The 22,051-nt window shown below is 35.8% G+C and overlaps 1 protein-coding gene across 2 annotated transcripts in view; it reads left to right on the forward strand.

Annotated features, from left to right (window-relative positions):
- Window positions 1-22,051, forward strand: part of PPP2R2A (protein phosphatase 2 regulatory subunit Balpha) — an 83,101-nt gene that overhangs the window by 47,309 nt on the left and 13,741 nt on the right. For both annotated transcript variants that reach the window (XM_028114262.2, XM_088020998.1), the window contains exons 3-4: window positions 3,100-3,197; window positions 18,849-19,014. In XM_028114262.2, the coding sequence (XP_027970063.1) occupies window positions 3,100-3,197; window positions 18,849-19,014 (264 nt within the window). The remainder of the gene's footprint in view (window positions 1-3,099; window positions 3,198-18,848; window positions 19,015-22,051) is intronic.

The following is a 22,051-nucleotide window of genomic DNA, read 5'->3' on the forward strand; positions in this document are numbered from 1 at the left end:
AGCCAACCCTGCCTATTAGTCATTGGATGAACAGGAAGATGAATCTGGTGTTAGGTGTGAGCATTTTGCCAAGTCAAGAGTCCTAGAGTTCATGGATATTTTTGGTGTAGCATGACTTTATATTCAAATTAAGTAGTTCATTTGATGCATTAGCCAAAGAAACCATAAACCAGCCTTGCAGTAGGGGAAATTGGCTGAGTTGGACTGATAGCAGAAAGAATTTATGTTTGTCTGAGGGGCTTGAATCTAAAGATAATTTTATTATGTATGATTTTTACCTTATTCCCCAATTTTAGAACCTTACCTTCAAATAAGTGAGTCCATATATTCTGTCTGATACTGTTAGCTTCTACTTATTTTCTGTCTCAAACTGTACTCTAATGTACTTTAAATGCAGGGACTGTGTATGTTTTTAACCCTTTAACATATTCAGTACAGAAGTAAGTACAGTACAGAGCACCCAGTAGAATGGCTTTTATGTTTGATTTCTTATTTGGCCCATTGCTTGTGCAGTAGTGTGTTGTTTAATACTTACATATTAAATAATATTTACAGTGTAGCTTTTCCAACATTGTTTTATTGTTGATCTTTAGTTTTGTACCATTGTGATTGGAAAATATACTTGGTATGATTTCAGTCTTCTTAAATTTGTAATATTTGTTAGGTCTCTTTTTATGTGATTTAATTGGGGGATTCTTCTGTGTGTACTTGAAGAAAATGTGTATTCTGTTTTTCTTGGATGGAATGTTTTATATATATATATTTTTAGAACCATGTATTCTGAAGTACGCTTCAAGTAAAAAACTTTCTTGTTGAAAAAGAAAAATATAATTTTTACTGAGGGTATTTGTTTAAAATAAAGCATGGCAAATTGCACTACTGGGTATTTACCCCAAAGATACAAATGTAGTGATCTGAAGGGGCACATGCATCCCAGTGTTTATAGCAGCAGTGTCCACAATAGCCAAACTATGGAAAGAGTCAAGATGTCCATCAATAGATGGATGGATAAAGAAGATGTGGTGTGTGTGTGTGTGTGTGTACACCAATTCCATTGTGTGTACACACACACACACACAATGGAATATTACGCAGCCATCAAAAAAAAAAACATGAAATCTTGCCATTTGCAACGAGGTGGATGGACCTAGAGGGTATTATGCTAAGCAAAATAAGTCAATCAGAGAAAGACAAGTAACATATGATCTCACTGATACGAGGAGTTCTTAATCTCAGGAAACAGGGTTGTTGGAGTGGTGGGGGGTGGGAGGGTTGGGGTGGCTGGGTGATCGACACTGGGGAGGGTATGTGTTTTGGTGAGCGCTGTGAATTGTGTAACAGACCTGTACCTCTGAAACAATATATGTTAAAAAAAAAAAAAAGACAGTATTGGGGGGGAATCGGAGGGGGAGATGAACTGTGACAGACTATGGACTCTGAGAAACAAACTGAGGGTTTTAGAGGGAAGGGCAGTGGGGGGATGGGCTAACACAGTGATGGGTATTAAAGAGGGCACGTACTGAATGGAGCACTGGGTGTTATACGCAAACAATGAATCGTGGAACACTACATCAAAAACTAATGATGTATGGTGACTAACATAACAATAAAATTAAAAAATAAAGCATGTTAGGGTAAGTTGGTGGGGATGGGTCAGACAGGTGAAGGGGATTAAGAGTACACTGACCATGATGAGCGCTGAATATATAGAATTGTTGAATCATTATATTGTACACCTGAAACTAATATAACACTGTATGTTAACTATACTGGAAGTAAAATAAAAAACTTAATAAAAAATAGAATGGCTTTTCAGTATTATGTTTATATATTCAATTTTACACCTTTATGTTACATATGCAAACACTAAACTTAACTCTTTCCTCCTGATACCACTGACCATGGGGGGGCTTCTGGGTTTTTAACCTGGAAGTAGGGTGCTGTCCATACCATCTGAAGGTGTATGCAAATTTTTGTACACACTTAAAACATAACGCAGTTTTCTGGCACAGCATGTGTAACTTTGAGTAGATTCTCAGAGTGTTCCAAAAAGGTCAAGTGTCTTGGACCTAGACAATGGAAAAAGCGAAGAAAGCTTTCCAAAATCAAACTGGTCTTGAAAAAAATAAAAACTATAAAATGATACATTCATCAGTAATTTAAAGATTTAAGGTATACAGTGTTGTTTATTATATCAAGTCAACATGCTTAAATTCTTACAGTGAGCTAATACCAGAAAATGACCCTTCTCTTGTAGGAAAAGTTTACTTATTTCAAGTGCATATGACAGAGTCTTTCCTAATTCGGCATACTACTTTATATATATAGTGAAGAACTTGTTAGTTAACAGGGGTAATTTTTATAGTGTAGTTGCTTTATCTTAATGCCTAATTCTGTAACTTAGATTTTTTTTCTTTAGAAAAATGGCTCTGGTGTCAAAAAGCAAGTGAAAAACCCTATAACTTATTTGATCTTACTGTGAAATTAGCACTGACTTTGGGTGTAACATGACCAATTCTAGTAGTCTTTGTGGTGTTTGGGAGCCACAAGAAGAGCTGTGCATATGGAAGGTGCATAGCACAAAGCATTTCTGCTATGTGTGTGTCTGTTTGCAGACTTTTGTTTAAGAGGCCATTATTTGAATTAATAATTTTACTGTTAAAATTACATCTGAAATCATTTTTACATTTAAAATTTCCCCCCATTTCAGTTATATCTGCTTTAATTTTCTAGGCTGCCTTTGAGTTTGCATAAAGAAGCTTATCAGAAGTATATGAGAAAGAAAATTAGCATAATTATTGTTAAACGGTGCTATCAAAATGTTTCATAAATTGGATTACATTCATCATTTTAGTGAAATACCAGTAAACCACTAGTATTTAAGTATTTATTACTTGTGTTCTTATTAAAATAGTCTCATTGATTGATTGTGGAGAGGATTTTTTTTGGAGAACCAAAACATGCATGAAAGAATCTTAGATTGACAGGTTGATCTGTAGGCTTCCAACGTGTTAGAAAAACATGCTAAGTTCTCAAACTGGTAAGTTGGGAAAGAAGAACTAACATCATCTTTTCTTTGTTTTTGTTTCAATTATACAGCAGATATAATTTCTACAGTAGAATTTAATCATTCTGGAGAATTACTAGCAACAGGAGATAAAGGTGGTAGAGTCGTCATCTTTCAACAGGAGCAGGAGGTAGGTGTTTAAAGTTTAATATCTAAATTTCAGGTTGCTTTTGGGGCTAGAACTTCTGTTGCACTTGAAGTATTTCATCAGAGGATGTTGGCTTTTTTTTTTTCTTTTAAAGAAGTACCTGTTTATTCAAGCAAAATATCCAATGGATAGATAGCTCTGCCTCTCTTAGCTTTGTGTGTGTGTGTGTGTGGTTTTGATTTAAAAACACAGCGCTTTGTTAGAAGATTTGGTTAGAGAAAGGAGTGGGAAGTGGTGGAATTAATCCAAGATTTTAACTGGTTTTGAAGCATTGGCCCCCCCCTTTTTTTTCCTCTTAAAAAACTCCATAAAGCAAAATTGCTTTTGTTCTCTTCTCAGTGCCTAGTTTGCTTTGTGTAATTGGGGGTGGGAGGCTAGTTTAAAGAAAAAGCTGCTCACTTATTTTGACATCAGTTCATACTAATACTGTTACTGTGGTTTAAATTAAACGGTTTTAAATGACAATTGCATATATACCCATGTAATATAATTTACAAGCTCAGTACCCCTTTTAAAATGAGTTGATTTGACAATTGTTTCCTTTTCTCTTTGAAGAAAGGAATTTCTCATTGCAGACTCTTGAGATTAAAGTGAGTTTTGTTTTGGGTATAGCTTAGGCACACTTCTAAATCTAATTGACAAGATTTCTCACTAAAATTTTATGCTAAACAAAATTTGTCACACTAGATTTTCCCTTGCTCTTTCTCTCCATTTGTAGATCAAAGTTGAAACCTTTTTTAAAATCATTCGTTTTGAAACATCCTGTCCCTGTCTATATACCCAAAAAGAGTTAATGTGCATAAATTGCAAGGGTTTACAAATGGATGTCTAAATCATAACAGAGTTAGGTTTTAAAGGATTGTGAAGTTCCTTAAATAAGCAAAGAATCTAGTAATAATACTACTACTTTGCACTTCTATAGCGCCTTTGACCTGAGGATCTCAAAGTGCTTTACAAACACTAATGAATTAATCCTCACAACACCCCAGTGAGGTAGGTAATTTAATTTTAAAAAAAAAATGATTAATAGTGTCTGATTAGAAGATGCACAAACACTAAATATGTCTCCTTTTATTTATTATTTTTTTGGTTGGAAGACAATATGAAAAGACTCAAGCTTTTCTTGTCAGAGACTGTTCTTGTGGGAAGGGGGGGCAAAATCAATTTTCTTTTCCTGTTTTTAAGCAACTAAAATCTTGACCATAGGAATCTTGAAATACTTAAGAGTTGAAATGGAACCTTACAGATCATTACAGTTTCCCTTTCTTTACAAATGAGAAAGTCAAGATATTAAGAGATCACTTGGTTAGTGGCAGAACTAACAACTAGAACCCAAAACTTCTGACATGTCATCTTTTCTGTATTCTTCAATGCCTTTCATGTTAAATAACCAAAATATGAATGTTAATTTTGTTACTCAGAATTTGAGCTGGCTTTCCCATAAGCATTTTCTGCCCTTGAGTGTTTTTTTTTCCTAGAAGTTAATAACTTGTCTACACTTTGCTTTTGTTTTAAAGAAAGGTGTTTGGAGCTTTCAATAAATGTAGTAGGGTTTTGATAAATGTACTCAGTAATAGTTGAAGGCTGTCAGTAATACCTTAAATTGGAATAAAAGGTCTAACACAGAGTTACTGAAACTGCTTGAACATTTTACTTGTATTGGAAAACAAGGCCAAAAATTTGAAGCAGTATTTCTTTTGTGAAATGCTATCAAAGATTCTAAAGTACTGATATTTAAAATATATGCCCTTATAAGGAGGAGTTAGCAAAATGACTTTTTGAGAAGGGCCACTGTTATCTATCATTCTTAACTGCATTTGAGAATTCAAGACCATTTTTCCCAAATGAAGGGGGGTAAATCGGAGGGGGAGATGAACCATGAGAGACTGTGGACTCTGAGAAACAAACTGAGACAATGGACTCTGAGAAACAAACCGAGGGTTCTAGAGGGGAGGGGGGGTTGGGGGATGGGTTAGCCTGGTGATGGGTATTAAAGAGGGCACGTATTGAATGGAGCACTGGGTGTTATACGCAAACAATGAATCGTGGAACACTACATCAAAAACTAATGATGTAATGTATGGTGATTAACATAACATAATAGAAATAAAATTTAAAAAAAAGTTAAAGACCAATTCATTATCTGGAACTTGAGATTAGTAGTGTGTCCTCTGAGAATTACTTAGTGTGAGTATCAGTATTTTTTTTTTTTAAAGATTTTATTTATTTGAGAGAGAGAATGAGAGATAGCACGAGAGGGAAGAGGGTCAGAGGGAGAAGCAGACTCCCCGCCGAGCAGGGAGCCCGACGCGGGACTCGATCCCGGGACTCCAGGATCATGACCTGAGCCGAAGGCAGTCGTTTAACCAACTGAGCCACCCAGGCGCCCCGAGTATCAGTATTTTTAAGTGATAGATTAAATAGTGATGATGTAATGATTGATTTCCTCCTCTGAAACTTGATCTTGTTAATATTAATTTGGTACCTATTACCTAATTTATTTTCCACATTTTTAAGCCATATCTTATACTGGAGATTCTAGTATAGAGCTGTCTTTAGGACAGCTTACGTCACTGATAATGTATGTGCTGCTTACATCTAGAGGCATCTTTGTATCAGTACCTAATATATTTAGATTAGATTTTTATGAATTCACACCTATTGTATCTGTAAAACAGTGTTATAGTTTGAAAAGTGGAAAATAACTTAAAGGTGGTCCTTTCTAGTTTTTAGATATAATCACAGGAAAAGTTGTATCAAGTTACATTGCTTAGTTTAATAGCAGAGCTCTGGAATTAGAACTTTATTTCTAAATTTCAGTCCACCTTCTAACAATCACAGCTATTATGCATACATTTCAGGGCACACTGGTGCCTCTCTGTGGAGCATTTCTTAGTCTCTGATGATGACGCTAGCTCTGTTTGCAAAATACAGTGGCATTTGCATTATTGTGGCTTTATCTTCTCACCTGTCTTGGGTGAGAACTTCACTTAATTGGCAAATCATACTGACACCTTTTAACTCCCCTTTCTGTCTCACTTCTGTTACACCTCAGATGTGTCAGGACCCCTGCCTGTCATCCTCATGGGTACCTCTTGCTGCCTGTCCCTCTTTTCCCCAAGGAAACTGGGTATTCATTTAGAGGGTAGGGTCTTCATTCAATTCAAATGTATTTCAGCCTGGTGATCCTGTAACATAACTAACATGTTCTTACAGTTTTCTGTTTGATAGAATCTCCTGATAGAATAAGGTCATGTAGGAAAATAGAGGCACAAGGGTAAGATGATTTCCATGAGGCATCCCACCTATCGTGTTTTGATATCCAATCCAGTGTTTATAGCATGTCTTGAAGTAGGTCACAGCTTATATGTAATAGCTTTTCGCAACAAAGTAGATGGTGAGATATATTTTTTTGATAATGAAAATATTAATAAAGTTTTTCTTGGGAGATTCCAAGCCACTGTTAGGTGTGGTTGGTGTTCTATATTTTTTAGGGGAGCTTTGTTTTATGGATGCTCAAATTAGGTGGTTAGCAGTTGTTGAAATAGCTCAGTTCCTGTTGACTTTGGACTGCTCAGACCTTCAGTTTTCTCTGAGGCTTTCTGATGTACATGGTAAGTTTAAGTGTGTGGGGGTGATTTTTTAAAGGGACAATTAAAGGAGAAAGGTGAAAAGGGAGACTTTTTTTTTTCAGTTCTTCCTAGATTATTATACAGCCTTTGTTTTTTGTTTTCTAGGAGTGCTAGTAATTTTCTCCCCTTTCTCTCTCTTTGTTCTTTTTTTTTTCCCCCAAAGATTTTATTTATTTATTTGACAGAGAGAGAGACAGCGAGAGAGGGAACACAGGCAGGGGTAGTGGGAGAGGGAGAAGCAGGCTTCGCATTGAGCAGGGAGCCCAATGTGGGGCTCGATCCCAGGACCCCGGGATCATGACCTGAGCCGGAGGCAGACACTTAACAGCTGAGCTACTCAGCGTCCCCTCTCTCTTTTTGTTCTTATGTGGTATTCCTAAAACTCCTTAACAGGATACAGAAGAAACCTTAGAAATGCGTGCTTATCATAAAAGATGGGTATGGGTTTAATATTGGATTTTCTTTTTAAATTATTTGGAAAGACTAGAATGGGGCTCAAAATCAACAAGATGTTGTTTTACGGAATTCAGTATCTATACAAAGGAGTTTAGTTTGATGTTTAAACGAAGGAATAGAACCCACTCACTGTTCTAGGGTGATGTGGCAGCATTCACTTAATATGGTATTTAGTGAGCACCAATCAGAACAGCAAATCTAGCAGTGTCAGTGTGGAATGGTCAAAGGGACTGAGGCTGTAATAGCCAGGAGAAGAGATGATGTAGAGTCTTGATATTTAGAGATTCGCGTGAGAAGAAATGATTAGTTTCTTTTGTACGTGGAAATAAATGCATAAGAGCTGGATGCCCATCTGTCAGGAATATTATAAAAAGAATACACGAGTTCAAGAAAATACCACTGTGGTAACTTCTAAATCAACGTATCTATAAAATGAGATTTCTTTTCTAAGCTACCAGGCTTTCACTGTCTTCATTTTTCATTCACTCTTTGATCTAAGTTTGTGTTTTTCAGAGTGCAAAATGTTGGAATTACCTGGGAACATGTATTCAATGCAGATTCCTAGACTGTGTCTCAGAACCACTAAATCAGAATGTCTGGAGGCCTGAGATTCCACTTTTACTTTTTTTTTTTTAAGTCCTTTGGGGACTTCACCTGATAGAAAATGCAAAATTGAAATTGTCTCCATTCCACTACCAGGACAATGATAAAACCTCCAAAATACAGCTTCAAGTTTATATTATCTAAAAATACATTTAAACAGTTTTCCCAAGATCATATGATACATAGAGAAAAATGCACAGAATCACAAGTGTGTACAGTTCTATGAATTTTCACAAAATAAACACACTTGTGTAACTCTTCCTTGGATCAAGAAATGAGATATTACAGGCACTTTAGAAGCCTTCTCTGTCCTTTCTACTACTACCTTCTGCCAAAGTTAACTGTGAATTTGTTTTGCCTGTATTGAAATCTTAGTTTATGATGCATTCGTAGAAATTAAGTGCAGAAATTTATAGAGTTTTTCAAGGGTTCTCAACCTTTGGTGTCATGGATTTCTTCAGCAGCCTGATCAATTCTTTGGACTTCTCAGAATGTTTTAAATGTATAAATACATAGGATTAGAAGGAAACTATATTGAAAAATGTTTTTCAGAGTTAAAACACTCACTGAGTAATATGTGTTTTTTTGTGGACAGCAGCTGGGGTATGATTTTAAAACATGTCATCTCTATATAAGTGACAAAGTCACAGGTACTGCTAATATGGTTTATCTCCTCTATCCATAATTGAAAGAAATGCTGAATTTCAGCTGGACATTAGTGGGGAAAATATGTAAACTTCCACCACATCTAAGTTCACGGAATCCCTGGGTTCTGTCCATGGATAGGTAGTATGTGGGCCTCAACTTAACAATCTCTGGTAATGTAGTCTCCTTTTACCCATAAAGAGAGGGGCCCAGGTGATAGGTTTACTCATCCAAAGCCATACAGTTAATAAGGTGAACCCTTATTCTAGAATCAGCATGTCCTATTTCCCTGCCCATGGCTTTTCCCATTCTGACTTGGGTATAGCAACAGTAGTTTTTGTGCCAGGCCCTCTGCCAAGGTCACTAAATCTTACTTAATCTTCACAGCAAAATAGTAAAGATGTATGCACACTTCCTGTCTGTCTCTCAGTTTATTACCAATTTATAAATTGAGATTAGAGAAGAAAATTAATTTTTCTAAGATCACACATCTAGCAAAGGTGGGTAAAAGCTAATTCTGTATAAATGGGAAGAATACCCACAACGTTGAATATTGTTTTTAACAGATGAAGAAAATCTGACTTCTCTAAGTAATGAGCCTAAGTGGTATAAATCACACAGGAAAATCAGTTTCATCACTTTATAGTATTGAGGAAAGTAGTGGATCTTGACTTTTTAATAGTAGCCATTAATGAATGATGTCTTCTCTGTGGTAGGCTTAAGGAGGGAAAAATTTAGAGTTTGGATTGAGAGTTTAAATACCTGGAGTTGTAGTCCTCATTTCTGTTTGTTCATGAATTCATCCAGCCACCTCTCTTGTTCAGCTGTCTGTTGTCCACATTTCTTTCCAACCAGCTGTCACACATTTATCAACTACCTACTAACTTGAGGTTCTGTCTCATTTATAATATTATATTTTTCAAAAGTGGATTATCATTTAAAGTACCTTTGCTGATTGCTGAGCGTATATGAATGTCACTAAACAACTGTTAGACAAAGTAGAATTCCTTTAAGTGTTATTTTTCTACACTAGATTAGATCTTGAAAGGATGTTTTGACATATTAAAGTAAAATTACTTTTTCACTTTACCCATTGCCCAGAAATTTGAATTAACCATATTTCTTATATTGTCCTCCCAAAATCCCAACAACAAAAAACAGATCGAGATCTATGAAACTAATAATACCCAGTAATTTTAAAATTTACTTTTTCTTCCCTCTGCCATCTTCTCCTCAGCCTCATACAATATGTATTCTTAATTGCATTTTTCTCACAAGTAATTTTTTCCCTCTAATTAAAAAGTCGTGGAGATGCCTGGGTGGCTCAGTCAGTTGGACGTTTGCCTTTGGCTTGTGTTATGATCCTGGGATTCCGGATTCAAGCCCTAAGTTGGGCTCCCTGCTCAGTGGAGAGCCTGCTTCTCCCTCTCCCTGCTGTTCGTGTTCTCTCGCTCGCTCTCGCTCTCTCAAATAAATAAAATCTTAAAAAAATGTCATCATACTCATCATAGATAGTTTAGGAAATGTGGTCAAGGGGCAAAGAAAGTACCTATAACCACCAAACAAAAACAACATTTTTGGTGTGTTACTAAAGTTTTATCTTTCTAAAATGAGGTTATAATACATGTAGGGTGGTATGTTTTTTTTTTCCTCACATAAAAGATTCTAAAATCATCTTTAATGATTATATGATACTCCATTACAGACATGTACTGAAATTTATTTAATGTAGTCTATTGTTAGATACTACCTAGTGTGTTTAGTTCTTGCTTTCTGTTCATTTTCTGTCATAAATGACACTATAAAAACATTCTTGTAGTGGAATCTTTGAAGTACTTAAAACTTCTTTAGAACCTTATAGAAGTTAAGTAGCTAGAGCTAAGGTTGTGAACATTTTTAGTCTTACATTTACTAAATCTCTTCTAGTAAATTTTACCAATTTATACTTCGAAAATTTCTCAATAGAGATAAGAAATAAAATTAACAAATTGGTAGTTAAGAAGGTATTTTTTTACTGGGTTTTAGTTTTACCTAACCTCTTAATACTTGCAATTCTTAAAATTGTTTGCTCTATGCCCTGTTTTTCTGATGGTGTAATTTGTTAAACTGATTCGTATAGGCCATGTGTTGTGAGGAGAATAAGCTTTTTCATGAGGCCGTGTTTTGCAGTTTTGTAGATTGGCTGCCTTTAAGTTTTGTTTACTTTTTTGTTTGTTTTTGTTGTTGGTGTCCTGCCTCTAAATTACTTAGACATTTACTCATATTTCATTTGTTCTCATTTCATTATCTGGTTGAAGTTTTATTACCCTAATTAATATGATTTAGAGATCTTCCCCTCCTCCACTTTCCCTGCCCACTCTCAAATTGACAGGCAGGTTATTCCAACATAGTTATTGAAAATTTTCTACAGTGATTGTTTTAAATGCATCTTTATCAAACAGAACATTTTTTTTTAAGATTTTATTTATTCGACAGAGAGAGTGAGCACAAGCACGGGGAGCAGCAGAGGAAGAGGGAGAAGCAGGCTCTCTGCTGAGCAGGGAGTGCAATGCTGGACTCGATCCCAGGACCCTGGGATCATAACCTGAGCAGAAGGCAGATGCCTAATTGACTGAACCACCCAGGCGCCCCTCATTTTTCCCATATTGTAATTGACTTGTATAGACAGGTTTTGAAATTTATTGAAGTTGTTTCTTTCTCAAGTATCTCTTTATGCTCTTTTCAAAATAAATAACTTGGTCAAAATAAAGTGTGTTGCAGGTTTCCCAGTTTGAGAAACTTGACTTTAGGCGCCTTGAATTCCAGGCCATTGTATGTTTAGCTGTATCATGTAGTCTCTAAAAGGCAGAATGTGGATTGCTCGGACTTGGTCCCTATCTGGAAGAAAAACTAATACTTAAGCATTACCCACTCATTTAATTCTCAAATTCTGTTTAACACATGAAGAAATCGAGGTCTGAGGATTATTGTATTTAATGACTGTGAGGTAGAAACAGACAAAATGAGTAGAAAGAATTTTTTTCTTCCTTTTTTTTTTTGTAAATATAACACCAAGTGGGGTCCGTCTACTGAATCTTGTATCCTAGAGAAACCAACTCCTTAACAGTCTAATAAGTTGTCTAAAGTGCATGTTTCTTAGTATAGTATATGGTAGGCACTAAGTGAGGGGGCACACACAACTTACTGAATGTAATTTAGTAAGTTCCAGCAAAATCTCAAGTATTCCATCACTGTCATTGTGATCAGAAAATGTTTGACATTTCTTTGTTTTCTTTTTACATCATTGATTGTGTTGTGTTTCGCTTTATTTTGGAGAGTTCCACTTGTTTACATTGATAGTGGTTTGTTATCAGATATGAAGTGATTTTGTACCATTTCTCTCACTTCCCTGAATGGTCCTTTTCACAAGTCTCTCAAACTTTAAAATACTTTGAAATAGAAAACAGATGATTGCCTGTTACAAATACAAGATTAAAGGAGCATTACTAAACAGTAACTAAGTTTTAGTAGTGTTTTGTTTGGAAGCTTAAAAAATATCCATTCTCATTTATATGAGATGATTAAAATACATTTAATTTTTTCTAAAACTTAAGTATTCAAGGAGCAAAGGAAATCTACATTTTCAGGGTTTCATTTAAAAAGAAGGAAGTTAGTAAAAGCACAAGTGCAGTTACTTATATTTAGAATTAGCTGTTAATGGAATAGCAGGTGACTTTTTTTCCAAGATTGTTTTTAGTTCTTCATTACTCTTAATATGTTTATCACGGAAAATATGAAAACTGTATTATTTTCACAAAGAAAAAGATAAAAATCCAAATCATCCCATCTCATGAGTAAGGACCAGTCTGTCTCTGTGTGTTCTCGGTGTTTTTGTTACTGTTTTGCAGAATGGGAAAGAATCATGTTGAACATGTCATTCTATAACTTTTAGTTTTTATATCTGTTGATGTTTACTCAGGTTAATCTCATTCTCAGGGAAGTGATGAGACTGTTCCAACTATTAAATGGAAAGGAGTGCCTGTATAGTTGGAAGAACACATCCAGTCTGTTTTTCTAACTTAAGTGACAACAGTTCAATAAGCATGTAGCTTGTGGGAACTGCAGAGGATGGGTAGCAGGAAGCATTGTGCATAAATTAATATGGTTGAGAAACATTGATCTGCCGTTGAATGTAATTGGCTCTATAGTATTTCATATTTCACTTGATGGACATTGAGGTTGTTTATTAAGTTATTGATACATCTTTGCATACATTGTTTTTCATTAGGTTATACTTTGAAGTGGAATTGTTGAGTATTTATATTTTTTAAGGCTTTCAATAAGTATTGACAGATTATCCTGCAGAAAAGCTGTATACATTTATACTTCTGCCAGTAGTGTATGACTTTGTCCATATTTTGAGGAACATTAAAACTTTTTTTTATTCATCAGTTTAAGGACAAAACCTTATTCCTTGATTTTGATTACTAATGATAATGAGCAGTTATACATATTTACTCACCATTTTTTATATAAATTGCCAACTTTTGACCTTTGCCATCTTTCAAGGAAAGGTATTAATATTTTTTTCCTCGTGATTCCCCCACCACCCCGACCCCGTATTCCCCCGTTCAATCATGGCTGCCACAATTAGAAAGGACAAGGAAACTTTTTTCTTTCATCTGTAATGGAAACCTTAGCAGCATACAGGAACTGCTCCAGGTCAAATGGATGCATTTTCCTAGTGATTTTTAAGGATGTATATGAAAGACCGTAACCTGCTATCTTAAGATACAATTTTCTTACTGGTATACTTTCTTTAACATTTAAATATTTTACTTCTTAAGTTAGATATCAGCCTTTCTCTGCTCTTTGCTCTTGTTTTTAATACTAAAAAGTTCTTTTTCACTGTCAAAATACATAGAAATTCACCATTGTACTGTTATTTTGCTGCTTTTACTTTTAAGCATTTATTTGTTCCTTCTGGAATTTACTTTTGTATAAGAAATGAAGTTCCAATCCTCTTGTCAAATGGTTAGTTGGTTCTAACACCATTGGATTTTATTATTGTTTTCTATTTTGTTTTGGTTTGCTTAAACCTCAGGGGCCTACTTGAGTGCATGACATAACATAGCAAGATCCCCTCTTCAAGGAAACGAACCTGTGCGCACTGGTATGCAGGCGCACGTACATTGCACATCACCTGCTCCCGTTCACCTCTCCCTACGTGAATGATCATTTCAGTGTATTCTTGTAACATGTATTTTGTTTTTGTGTGCTGTATTGTTATTTAACTATAGCAAAATATCATATAACATGGAACTTCTCAAGAGTTTCCAAGTTTATGATACAGTATCGCCAACCATACAGATCGCTAGAAACCACCTCCCCCAGCTTTGAATAACTGAAACTCTATAACCACTGAACAACTTCCTGCCCCCTTCCTCCTCCCAGGCCCTGGCAACCACCATTCTCATTTGCTCTTTCTATGAAGTTGGCTACTTAAATACCTCATATAAGTGGAATCATGAAGTATTTGTCTTTTTCTGACTAGATTGTTTGGTTTAGCATTATTTCCTCATGGTTCCTCCAAGTTGTAGCATATGATAGAAGTTCCTTTTTTAAGGCTGAATAATATTCATGTGTGTTTGTATGTCATATTTTCTTTATTCATTTATCCGTCAGTGGACATTTAGTTTGCTTCCACCACATGGCTATTGTGAATAATCTCTTTGAGATCCTGTTTTCATTTCTTTGAAATATATACCCAGAGTAGAATTGCTGGATCACAGGATAGTTTTATTTCAAGGAACCCCCCCCAATACTGTTTTCAAAGTGGCTGCACCTTTTATGTGCTATATATATTTTTTTTTTTACACTTTATTGAAATATACTCAAAAAAGCACACAAAGCATTAGTAGATTATCACACAGAAGACATCTAGGTCAAGAAATAGATGGGCTGCCTGGGTGGTTCAGTTGATTAAGTGTCCACCTTGTCATTTTGGCTCAGGTCTTGGTCTCATGGGTCATGAGATTGAGACCCAAGTGGGGCTCCGCGCTCCATGGGGAGTCTGCTGGAGATTCTCTCTCCCTCTGCGCCTCCATCCACTCACACGTGCACGCTCTCTCTCTAAAAGAAATACATAAATCTTTAAATAAAAAAAAGAAATAGAACTTCCTACCCTTCCACATAACCCTTCTCATTTCCAAGTCACTAATTTCTCCTTCCTCCCCTTATAAGCCTATTGATAAGCCTGTCTGCTAACACTTAATTTGATCTATAGTTTTAGAACTTTGAATAAATAGAATCAGACAGTAAGTGTTGTATCTGACCTTTTTGCTCAGTATTACATTTGTATAGAAGTAATTTGCTCACATACATTGCTATATAATGTTCTTTTGTATTACTATACCACAATTTGTCCATTATGTTGTAGATGTATACATTTTGGTTGTTTCGGTTTGTGGCTATTGCAGCTATGAATATTCTTGATTGTATTTTTTGGTACACATAGTCATGCGTAAAATTATTATGGCATGGGGTAGACAGAAGAGTAAAAAGTGGTTCTGCCAATTTTATTCTCATGAACAATATATGAAAATTCTGGCTGTTCCGTATCTTTGCCAATGCTTTGTTACTGTCAGTCTTTTTATAATTTCAAATATTCTGGAGGTTTTGAGTGTATTGTATTGTAATTTTAATTTATACTTTTTTAACACTGAGGTTTAGCATCTTTTTATGTGTTTACCGGCCATTTGGATATTATCTTTTGTGAAGTGCATATGTTTCCTGCTGGTTTGTCTGTCGTTTTTCTTCCTGATTTGTGATTTTCTTTACACTTTTTAAATATGAGTCCTTTGTCAGGTGTATTTGTTGGAAGAATTTTTCACTCTGTGTTTTACCTTTTCCCTTTCCTCAATGGTGGATTTTGACAAACGGAGGTTATTAATAGAATAACTGTATTGTATTGAATAACAATACAGTTTATCAATGATTTCCTTGAGCTTACTGCTTTTTCTGCCTTGTATCAGAAATACTTCTGTACACCAAGGTCCAGGAAGACATATATGCCAGATCTTTTAGACTTGTGCTTGTCCAGTATTGGTAGTCACTTGCTCCATGTGACTATTTAAATTTTGATTAATTAAAATTAAATAAAATTTCAAGTTCATTTCCTTAGTCACAGTAGCCACATTTCAGGTGCTCAGTAACGACATGTGGTTAGTGGCTATCATATTGGACAGCACAGATACAGACTATTCCCACCATTACAGAAAGCTGTCTAGGGCAGTGTTGTCCTAGAACCTGATTATTGAACATTCACATTTGTATTTTTGATTCACCTGGAATCAATTTATATGAGTGGTTTGAGGTAATAGGGGTCAAAGTTCATTTTCTTACATATAATAGCAAATTGACCAAAACCATTCAATGATAAGACCATCCTGGCTCAGCAGTGCTACTTTGTTGTAATTCAGGGCTATTTCTGGGCCTCTTATTGTATTCCATTGGTTTATTTGTCAATACTATGTCATTATCACACTGTCTTCATTACTTTGCTTCATTACTTTGTCATGATATAGTATCCTTTATATATTTATGAAATTTGTTGAAATGTGTAATTTCATTTTTGTGTACTGTGTTTTCAGCGTACAGGAAAAATACTATATCTCACATCTCATTCTGTTTCCTACTTTTTTTAACTAAGAGTTTGTTTTCAAGATCCTTTTGTCTTACTATGTGTACCTCTAACCCATTTCTTCTGATTTCTGCACCATACTCTAATTATCAGGTTAATTCCAACCTCCTTTACCATACCAGCACCACCCTTTATTCTTTTTGGTCACTTAGAAAATTTTTATTGAATGCCTGTTACATGCCAGGCACTATTACATGTGTTGAGGATAAAGCACTTCTAAATTTATTTTATTTTTAAATATATAAATATTTTATTTAAATGTATGTATATTATATAAATAGATTAGTTAAGAAAGTATTTATTAACATATAATGTATTATTTGTTGCAGGGGTACAGGTCTGTGATTCATCAGTCTTACACAATTCATAGTGCTCACCATAGCACATACCCTCCCCAATGTCCATCACCCATCCCTCCCACCCCCCACCACTCCAGCAATCCTCAGTTTGTTTCCTATGATTAAGAGTCTCTTGTGGTTTGTCTCCCTCTCCAGTTTTGTCTTGTTTCATTTTTTCCTCTCTTCTGCTATGATCCTTTGCCTTGTTTCTCAAATTCCACGTATCAGTGAGATCATAAGATAGTTGTCTTTCTCTGATCAACTTATGTCGCTTAGCAGAATACCCTCTAGTTCCATCCATGTCGTTGCAAATGGCAAGACCTTCAATTTTTGATGGCTGCATAATATTCCACTGTGTGTTCGTGCGCATGCGTGCACACACACACACACACACACACACACCCACCCCACATCTTTATCCATTCATCTGTCGATGAACATCTTCCATAGTTTGGCTTTTGTGGACATTGCTGCTATAAACATTGGGGTGCAAGTGCCTTTTCGAATCACTACATTTGTATCTTTGGGTAAATACCCAGTAGTGCAATTGCTGGGTCGTAGGGTAGCTCTATTTTCAACTTTTTAAGGAACCTCATACTGTTTTCCAGAGTGGCTGCACCAGCTTGCATTCCTACCAACAGTGTAGGCGGGTTCCCCTTTCTCTGCATCCTCAACAACATCTGCATGACAAACCTTTTAAAACAGTAATTTTCCATAGAAGGTTTATGTAATTTTTTCTAAAGCAATATTAGCATATACATATTTAAAGATAGAGCTATTTGATTTGGTGTGAAAGTATGGTAATGAGACCAGGGTTCTAATCCCCAGTGTGGATTATGTTTTGTGGTATGCCCTGCATTCTTAATATTGGCAAACTCACTCAATAATAATTGCTATTGCTCTCAGAGGGTTCAAATGTAACTGAATCATGAATGACAATCCAGATAGTCAAGCTACTGGAAAAAAACAACCCAAAACATGCTTTTAAGCTGATGATTCAATAAGGTTTTCTTTCTATATGGAGAACGATTACTAATGAGGCATTCTTAAAATCAGGTAATCTTAAACATGTCATTTGATAAATTCACTGTTACTTTAGAATAGTTGACTATCAGTAATATCTTTCCTTTATAAACTATTTTCCCATAGGTTCTTCTTTGAACTAGACTTTTAATGTTTTTGATGGAAAGATTTTTAATTATGTGATAATAGGTTTAAAAGATGGAATTCTTTCATGGTTGTAATTCACACTTTTGTGAAGGTATCACTGTTAAGAAGTTCACAAGTAGTCTCGTTCCAGTAGTTTAAACTATATTTACTCACACTGATACTAACTGAAAGAAATCAACAGTTTTTGCTAGGCTCATAAGAAGGCTAACTTAAGGAGGGGAGGCAATTGTTGATGGGTTTGTGGGATGAGGTTTGCTGGGTAATGCTGAATGTGGACTTTAAAGAGTAACAGAGCTCTGTAACAGTGGTCTTGGGGTGGGAAGTTGTCGTCAGAGGATGCCATAACGGTGGTGAGAGCTCTTAAGTCAGAGTTTTTCAGCAGTGAAATGATCTAGAGACAGGCATGAGAAAGGAGGAGGAGGACAATACATATATTATTATTTTTTTAATATTTTATTTATTTATTTGACAGACAGCGAGAGAGGGAACATAAGCAGGGGGAGTGGGAGAGGAAGAAGCAGGCTTCCCGCTGAGCAGGGAGCCCAGTGCAGGGTTCAGTCCCAGAACTCTGGGATCATGACCTGAGCCAAAGGCAGACGCTTAACGACTAAGCCACCCAGGCACCCCAGTACATCATACTAAATAACTGATTGAAGATTGACCCTAAAGTGGGCAGAGAAAGAAAGTGTGCCACAGCCAGCTGCTTCTGACAAGCTTGTCTTATTTAATCTTCCCTTTTTATTTTTAATTTTATTTAATCTTGCCTTTTTAGATGAGCTCCCTCATTAAGGGTGCTTAGATTTTTTTTTTTTTTACCAGTAGTCCTCTACCATTATATAATGGTAAATTAGTAATCAAATTGATCCATATTTTAATGTCACTTTTCCTGTTGAATTGGGCTTAATTGTTATTGGGCTTTATTTAGATTTTCCCTTCCTTGGGGGGAGCTGTTTTATTTATTCCTTGAAGGCCTTAAATATAAAAAACAATATAATTATATTTAAGATGCAGGTAATTAACCAGAATTTTGCAAGGTCTGTTGGAATTGATTGCATGTTTTTTGAAATATTTCTCAACAATGGTCCAAATATTTTTGTTTCCATTTTAGAACAAAATCCAGTCTCATAGCAGAGGAGAATATAATGTTTACAGCACCTTTCAGAGCCATGAACCAGAGTTTGACTACTTGAAAAGTTTAGAAATAGAAGAAAAGATCAACAAAATTAGGTGGTTACCCCAGAAAAATGCTGCTCAGTTTTTATTGTCTACCAATGGTAAGTGTTAAATTCTTTTCCTTTTATATGCCCACTATCTACATATATCCTGTAGGATACTTACCCCTTTACAAAGAGGAATAGGTGTTCAGAGATTTCTACAAATAGACACTTGGAAATAAGTCTTCCCCATAGAGAATGTGTAAATTTTTTTTGTGGGTTCCCTTTTTATTCTCCTTTAGTTTTTAAATTCCACAAAAAAGGTCCTCAGGTGTCAATTTTCTTTTGGTACATACACAGTCTGTAGTGAACCAAAAAAGGACCTTACCATTGGATTTAGATCAGGTACTGCTTGTCCCACTTCTTGGCTTAGTAGTCTTGAGCAGTTTATAACACTGAGTCAGATTTTCCTCATCGGCAAACTGGAGATGTTGTAATACCTATGTAATAATATTGTTATGGGTAGTAAATGTGATTAACTCCTAGTATGCGTAGTAAGTTCTCATAAATGTTAAAGTGTGCCTGAACTCTCCAAAGAATATCTCAAACTGTAAATACAAAATACTCCATCAAAGGATGGTCTCCATTCCAGGATACTTTCTAGGGGAGCACTCTTCCTACTTGATCCTTTGTTCAATAAGGACACAAACTGGAGTCAACATTCTGCCTTCTTCCTAACAAGCCTCTTGGGTGGGAGAAGATTCTTCTTACACTGTTTTGTCTGCTCAGGAGAATTTACCAAATAAGAGAATTGTGTAATGACTACCAGAATTTAAAGTGCTTTATGACAAGTTTAAGGACATTTCTTTTTGTTCGTTCTTTCTCTTTTTTTTTTTTTAAGATTTTATTCATTTATTCATGAGAGACAGAGGAAGAAGCAGGCTCCCTATGGAGCAGGGAGCCTCATGTGGGACTCAGTTCCAGACTCTGGGATCATGACCTGAGCCATGCACGCACCCTCTTTTTTGTTCTTCTAAATTTTTTTCATATGGGTTGTTGTGGCTTGGTTTATCCTCGGGCTTGGGTCTGAAGAGAACCATTAGAGTGATTGAGGGGGACTTCCAGGTTCTGGTTAGCCATAGTCTGTAAAAAAAATTTAAAACTTTCTTGAAGCTGGTATAAGGCACTATTAATGAAATCAGATTTTAGTACCTAGACCCTACCATTCTTTACCATTTGTTGATTGTAAACTCAGGAGACTCCTGGGGTGACATGGTGGAAAATGCCAAGTGCCCCTTTCATCCCATTTAGGCCTCATCACCCACTCTATCAAATTCTTAGAAGTGCATTCATAAAAGAGTGTCACTAGCTGACACCATACATGTTTGCTTCCTCTTAGGTGCCCATTTTTCTGATTGTCAAAGCTCTCCCCAACCAGCCCACCAAAACCCTCTACCCCCCTCTTCTCACATCAACTGCATTCACCTCTCTTCTCCTTATTAAAAGAAAAATAAATGATTTAAAGCTTATGACTTAGAGCATCATAGATGGAGGAACTGTGATTATTCATGTCATATGTTGGGTTCTAATCTTGGTTCAGTTTTAATTTATATGGTAAACTGAGCTATTTCAAATAGCCCTTCATATACTGCTCTTTCACATCAAATCATAACATAATTCTATCGTTTATATGGTTTCTACTTTTGGAAATAAATGCCCCAAGTAAGTGTGTTGGGACATACATAATTCATGTATTGGGATATTTGTTCTTAATAATTTTGGCAGTTCACTTCATATGGGATGTTACTTTTCTTTTTATAAAGGGAAATGTTTAAAATAAAGGCAGAACTAGGATAAGGGAGCCCTACGTACTTATCACCCAGCTTCAGCAGTTCTCAGTTCATAGCCAGTTGTTTTTTTAGGTACTTCCGCTTCCCCTCCTCTGTATTGTTCGGAAACAAATCCCGTTTCAGTTCATTTATGGATTAAATCTTAATTACGTTTCACTTCTCCATTGATACCCACATGTGTCTTCCATGCAGGTTTACATGTGCACTCTGTGGTTTGAAATAAGCAAGGAAGGCAGTGTTTAACCAGATGAGCCTTTCTAGACAGTAAATTCTACAAAGGCTTAGTGGAGGGAGAGACCACTGGGAATTCCAATGGTTGGGTCTCGGGTATGTGACTCTATGTAGTATTTTTCTGTAGACGGAAACAACCGTGTCACCCAAGTAGGTTTACCATGTAAATATTAAGTGCTTGATTAATAATACAAATTATTTTAAAGGGCTTCTGTCTTTTGTTGTTGTTACCGTTAATGAATACTAAATAAAATACAATTATTTGGGGCTGTGGTACTTTTTTGTGCTAAAAAATAGAGCCCATTTCGGAAGGATAAAACACGTATGGGAATTTTACAGACTGCTGTGCCTGGATGTGGTGGAATGGGAAAAGGACAGAAGGACTAAAACTGAAGCTATATCTGGAAAGCTTTATTGTTTAAAAAGAGAGAAAATAATCATGGGAGAATGTAAACATCTTTTAAAACTAAGTAATAATTTTATATTATTTGGTATAGTTGTCTCTGTGAGATTGAGCACAATAATACCTTCTCCCCTACATGTAACAGGCCTTTCCACTCAAATCCTGTAGGAGATTGATGGTGAATAGGACTAAACATACCACCTTTGATTGACCAAAAGTAATCTTACTTCTGTCTTTGTATCGGCTTTCCATGGTCGTCATAAACTGTCCAGTGTTTCCCAAATTGGTTTTACTTAAATAACTTCATAGTGCCCATCGTACAGCTTTAGTTCATTTAATGTTTCTTCTGGTTACTGTTCTTTCTCGTTCATCTCCTTTTGCCCTCTTTGAGTTCTCCTCAACTCTTCCACATTGCAGAAATGTCCACCTCCAACCTTGTTGACTGTGGGTCTTGAATATATGAGTAGTACAAAGTTCACTAGTAAATGCCTTGTGTTTTAACAGCTTGTTTATAAGAATCTTTAATAATAAAGCTGCATTCCTGCAAAGGAAACTTGGTGTAGCAAGCTCTTCCCCGTCCCAGTCTTCTTTTTATGGTGAAAGGAACACTGGGACTTTTGGACTTCTGAAACCCTCTTTACTTGTTAGTATTTTTTTTTAAGGTTTTATTTAT

The sequence above is a fragment of the Eumetopias jubatus genome, unplaced genomic scaffold (genome assembly GCF_037043125.1).
Source record: "Eumetopias jubatus isolate StellerSeaLion01/CBP00866 unplaced genomic scaffold, mEumJub1_p1.0 scaffold_2, whole genome shotgun sequence".
NCBI classification, from domain to species: Eukaryota; Metazoa; Chordata; class Mammalia; order Carnivora; family Otariidae; genus Eumetopias; species Eumetopias jubatus.